The sequence below is a fragment of the Anarrhichthys ocellatus genome, unplaced genomic scaffold, assembly GCF_004355925.1.
Source record: "Anarrhichthys ocellatus isolate YVR2014 unplaced genomic scaffold, GSC_Weel_1.0 scaffold18, whole genome shotgun sequence".
NCBI classification, from domain to species: domain Eukaryota; kingdom Metazoa; phylum Chordata; class Actinopteri; order Perciformes; family Anarhichadidae; genus Anarrhichthys; species Anarrhichthys ocellatus.
In genome coordinates, this window is record NW_022280048.1 from 4,030,975 (window position 1) to 4,035,995 (window position 5,021).

Below are 5,021 nucleotides of genomic sequence, written 5' to 3' on the forward strand. Positions count from 1 at the left end.
ACACCTTTAGAAACACACACACACACACAGTATGTATGGCCATTAATCGGTGCTTGGGTTATAAATTGGTGGAGTGAAGTGTATATTGCTTTCAACTTAAAGGTCTGCTGCCCCATTGACAGTCCTGACAGACTTTCCTTGAAATCAAAGCAGTTATAGGTTCAGATCTCTGCACTCTGTCGAACTATTGGCTGTTGTGGACTCGGGCTTCACGGGAGGACTTCTAAAGTTCTGTTCCTGCACGGTGCATTAAAGTATCGTTTACAAACGGTGGTCAGCGGGGACAAATTGGTTTCATAACTAATCACTGAAAATGACATTTGGCACTGTTGCTCCCCATAACCATGACACAGCGTTTCCTTAGTGAAACCTTAACCACCCTTTGTGCTCCAAAAATCCCCCTTCACATGTTCTCATCACCACTTTGTTGGCCGTTCATGTGCACTTAATTTATAATTGCAATAATTTTGACAGCTCTTGAATGCAGCTATAGTGTTAAAATAAATCTCCAACTTAAAAGCAGACTTTCTGTATCGCCACAGGCTGATTATGCAGCTCCTGTGAAACTTAATGGCTCGGATAATATTAACATTGTCCGTAGAAAATGCCACATTTGAATACATTACGCTTTGAATATGTATTAAGATCCTCGTGTTTATTCCTGACCGCAGAGGATTTAGCCCTTTTGTGTGGGCCCCCAGAAATGTCTTCTGTTTTTGAATATCACGGCTTTTCTTTTAACAATTTTTTTTGCTGTTCTCCTGTCATCCTCAGATTGATCCTAAGGTTGCCTTTCCACGTCGCGCCCAGCCTAAGGTAAGAATAAATTGGTCACTAACCCCTGCTCAGAGAAAATGATTATGTCTCATATCACTAGCTTACCTAATTCTGTGTACTCCCACAGCAGATACAGAGAGGCAGTGGTGCTCTGTCTGTTATTGTAGAGGAACAGTCTGCCGCCATTGGATCGTTGACGCCGATGAATTGCATTTACCGGCTGAATCGCGCATCTATCGGGTTGTTTTGTCGTCGGGAGCCGAATGGCTCCGAGCGACGTTCAGTGATTAAGAAATGTCTTTAATTGTGGCGCGTGCATGTAGACACGGTCACAATCAGCATCGGGAAACAATGGGTGATTTAAAAAACAAAAAAAGACAAGTCAAACTCCAATCACGGAGGAACTCGTCGCACGAGCTCCTCGTGGTGCATATTATCTTTTTCCTCCTCTTGATTACTGGTCTTTGAGCGCTTCTATTGACGATTAAATATTCAGCGTGTGTAGATGGTGCTGTGGCATAGTCGAGGGCTTTGTTGACATGCCCCCCCGCTCCTCACACCATCCCCCGGGTTCAGTGCACAGTACAGTGTAGCGCTATTCAATAGGCGCTATCGGAGGGTGGGTGGGTGGGGGGTGGGGGGGCGCATTTTTCTACCTAAACCAGGTGGAAATCGATAATAGATTTTCTCCTTCCCGCCAGATCAGAGAGAGGCATTGTTAGAGAGTTGGTCAGGTTTCAAATGAGGAATTGGCAGAGCCGGCGTTCAAAGCCAGAGCACATGGTGACTTAAGGATATCGGCATATGGTTGAGAAACTACCAGTGTTTCTCCACATTTTCTCACACGCCAAGTGTTTCGCTGCAACTTCCTCCGTTCGGAGCCCTGCTCGTGAAAGTCCAAGGTGCTATAAAACAGCTCAGATGGTTGATGATTCTTCCATTTTTCGAGCAAGAAACTCCTCTTGCTGTCGTGGTTATTGTTAATCTTCTTTTTAAACAGTGCTGTACTCTATAAATTTTTTTTTAATATTATAAGCAATGACTCAGACAAGGAAACGCAATATGTCGAGCTGTCCTACCGGTCTTAAACATGTTTGTCATTCTACCTTGTGTGGTGAAATAATGCCACTATAGCATAATTCGTTGTGCCGCAAAAGCCTCGTACCGACGATTTATACAATGACTATAGGGCAGGCTTGTTAGGGAAGAAAAATGGATGTATTGAATGTGGATTATAAAGGGTCTTAAAGCAATGGGATTAAGCCAGATAGATTAACATTGCATGGGTTTGTACTTTATGTTCAATTGATTTAAGACCTTTTTTTTTTTTTTTTTTTTTTTTTTTTTAAAAGAAGCCCCATTCTGTGGTTCCCATTTAGCAAGTCCTCACTGTTTTGCATTTGCTTTCTTTCGTCCCCCTCACTCTCCCCTCCACTGTCCGCCCGCCCGGCTGCTTATGCAGCTGTTGAATAGGCTTCGGTCTTGTTTAAAGAAGCCCCGTCTTGGCAGGTGCCTCTGTGGCACGAGGCTTCGGGCGGCACATCGCCGATGCGACCAATCAGCGTTCGTTTTCTCACGGCTAACAATGACCTCGCGGGTAACCCCGCCAGTGAACCCCCCCCACCTCCCCGCTGCCGAAACGCTGCATTGTGGTAAAACCTATACAGTATGTACAGCACGTAGAGCGGCGCTGAAAACAGACAGGAAGTGAAGGTGAACACAGAGGACATTTCACTGTAAACAACTGAAGGTGTTTGCACCGGGATGACAGGATCACGGGGGAAAAAAACAACTTGTATCAGCAAGGCATAACTGACACTGCCCCCAAAACATGGACGTTTCATTATCAAGAGACGGGCGGGAAGGAGTTTGCCAGCGGACAATCATTAGGCCGCATATAACGAGGTAGACGTCATTTAATTTAAATCTGATTTGACATGTGTGGCAAAGTCACAGGATTTGTGTAGGTACCTACAATTCTGGAGTTTTAAAGGGAAACATTTATGTTTTTAAGGTCGGTATTATACCTGAATTGTAGATTATTGTCATGATAAGACATGAATATGTTCTCGTATGACAAATCACTTCCGGAGTGTGGATTTATTCTGCGTCGCCTTCTGGAACCTTGTGTCCGTGTAGAATTTAGTAATCTGTTTTTCTACCCATGTGTGGTAAAGGACACCAAGGGCAGAACACCACAGGTCCTGTCAATCAAAGAGAGCACGCTAAAGGAACATTGCTGATGAATAATGCCACACAACTAAAGCTTATCTTAGGACTTAAATAGTCAACATTTTGCACCAGAAATGGTGGCGGCGCTTACAAGTCGCGTGGAAGGTATCATTGCAGGCTAGTCGTCAGATATTCGGGGATTAGGTCTCTTCTGTTGATGACTGACGGATGAGAAAGAAAGGCTTAGACAATAGCGATGTGATGCAAGGTGCTTCACACACATTCATCTGAGCCCCCCCCCCTTTCAGCCTGGCTTGGAGTCAGCCATGGCTTTATGAGATAGGCAGCTAAAAGTAGCTTTTAGAATTCCAGGATTTCAATATAAATGTTTCAGCATCTCAACATTCAGTCCTTCTTGATCCACCCTATTAATAGCAGAAATAAGTTATATCTTGGAATAGATATATGTTATTATGATTAAACCTGAGCTTATTCCTGAAAATAAAGATGTGAACACAAGATACAATGACATCACCTTTTTTTTCTTTGTTGCCATTATATCACCACATATCTCTGCAGATACAGACACTTCAACACACGTCTTGTGGGTCAGAGTAAGTGGTGATTGGGAGGGATTACTTTTGTATGAGTCTATTCATTGATTTCTTTGGAGAATCCTTCTGATTGTTTCTGATATTCTATTTCTTATTTTCTATATGTTATCGGCGAGGTGTTGTGCCTTCACGTTAGAATTATGCAGGGAACCCTGATGGCTGAAGACTTTGTCAGGGGACAGTTTCTATAGTTCACTCGTATGTTGAAAGAGTTATTGGTCATTTCTCAGTTAAGGGAACCCCTTATTAGCACGGCTACACTGTAAGAAATATGGGACAAATCAGCGTTCCTCATTCTGTGTAAAAACGCATCAGCTGACGCTGAATGTGACGCCTTGGAAGACATTTTGAACCTTTTAACTCTGGCCAAATATTTGAGTTTACACACCAAAATGATCCAAGAGTGTTTTTAAAAGCTTACTCCTTATTGTTTTCTCCATATATTTTGAGCCTGTTGAGATGCTGCCGATTCTTAAAAACAAAACAACCCGTGTGTGTGTGTGTGTGTGTGTGTGTGTGTGTGTGTGTAGAAAGTGGTACAGAAGACAGAGATGATGCTGTTTCCCCGTTTGATATTTCCCTGTAAGGTTCACACTGAAAGATGAGAAGGAGTCCTGCTCTGTTTCCTGGAGAAATCAAAGCGACGGCTTCCGCCGACATTTTTTTGCTCGAGATTTACCACTCAACCGTCGGTGTCATTACCGCCGCTGCTTTTGTTTCCCGCCGCGGAGTCGCGCACACAACCATGGCATGTCCCAGCATGATTTTAATTGCCAGTGGGACTGTGGCCACTTCAGTGGGAGATGAGTTCTGATGGGCTTGTTATGGAAATGAAAGGAAGGAGCAGCGACCGTTTACAGAGCAATGGGCGTAGCCCTTTTTTTTTTTTTTTTTTTTTTTTTTGGTCTTGCAGGCCTCGTAAAAGGTTTTGCAGTGTAAGACGTCCCGAGCAGGTGGACGCCGTGTCTCTGGCGGTCTTTAGGACACAGAGAGAACACTCTTACCTGTGCATAAATGGATGCGTGCTGCGCAGAAGGCTGCTGGGTCAACACTTCCTGAAAAGACGGTTCATCTGGTTTGCAACCACAGTTTTCCTTTCCTGAAACTTCTCGTGTTTAAAACGTCAGTGAGGAGGAAGCACCGTACTAGTGCATCAGTTGAGGTAATTCAGAGATATCGGTTAAAAAAACAACTATCCAAGCAGTGCCCCAAATTTCACTCCAGCCCCGTGACAGCTGTGACCGTGGCCTCCCTGCTCGTGGCCTGCTGTTGATACTGGTGTTAGTGTCTGTCTATCTCCAACAGCTGGAGAGCCCTCTCTTTGTCTCCTCTCTCTTTCTCTCACACTTGATTTCTGCGTATGGCAAATTGACCAGTACTCCCACTTCCTCGGCTCGTCTTCATCCCACACCTCTCTCTCTCTCTCTCTCTCTCTCTCTCTCTCTCTCTCTCTCTCTC

General features: G+C 44.3%; 1 protein-coding gene across 14 annotated transcripts in view; it reads left to right on the forward strand.

Moving 5' to 3' along the window:
- LOC116389103 (RNA-binding protein Musashi homolog 2) overlaps nucleotides 1–5,021 on the forward strand; it is a 241,749-nt gene that overhangs the window by 16,127 nt on the left and 220,601 nt on the right. For all 14 annotated transcript variants that reach the window (XM_031857530.1, XM_031857532.1, XM_031857529.1 and 11 more), the window contains exon 5: nucleotides 775–816. In XM_031857530.1, coding sequence (XP_031713390.1) covers nucleotides 775–816 — 42 coding nt within the window. The remainder of the gene's footprint in view (nucleotides 1–774; nucleotides 817–5,021) is intronic.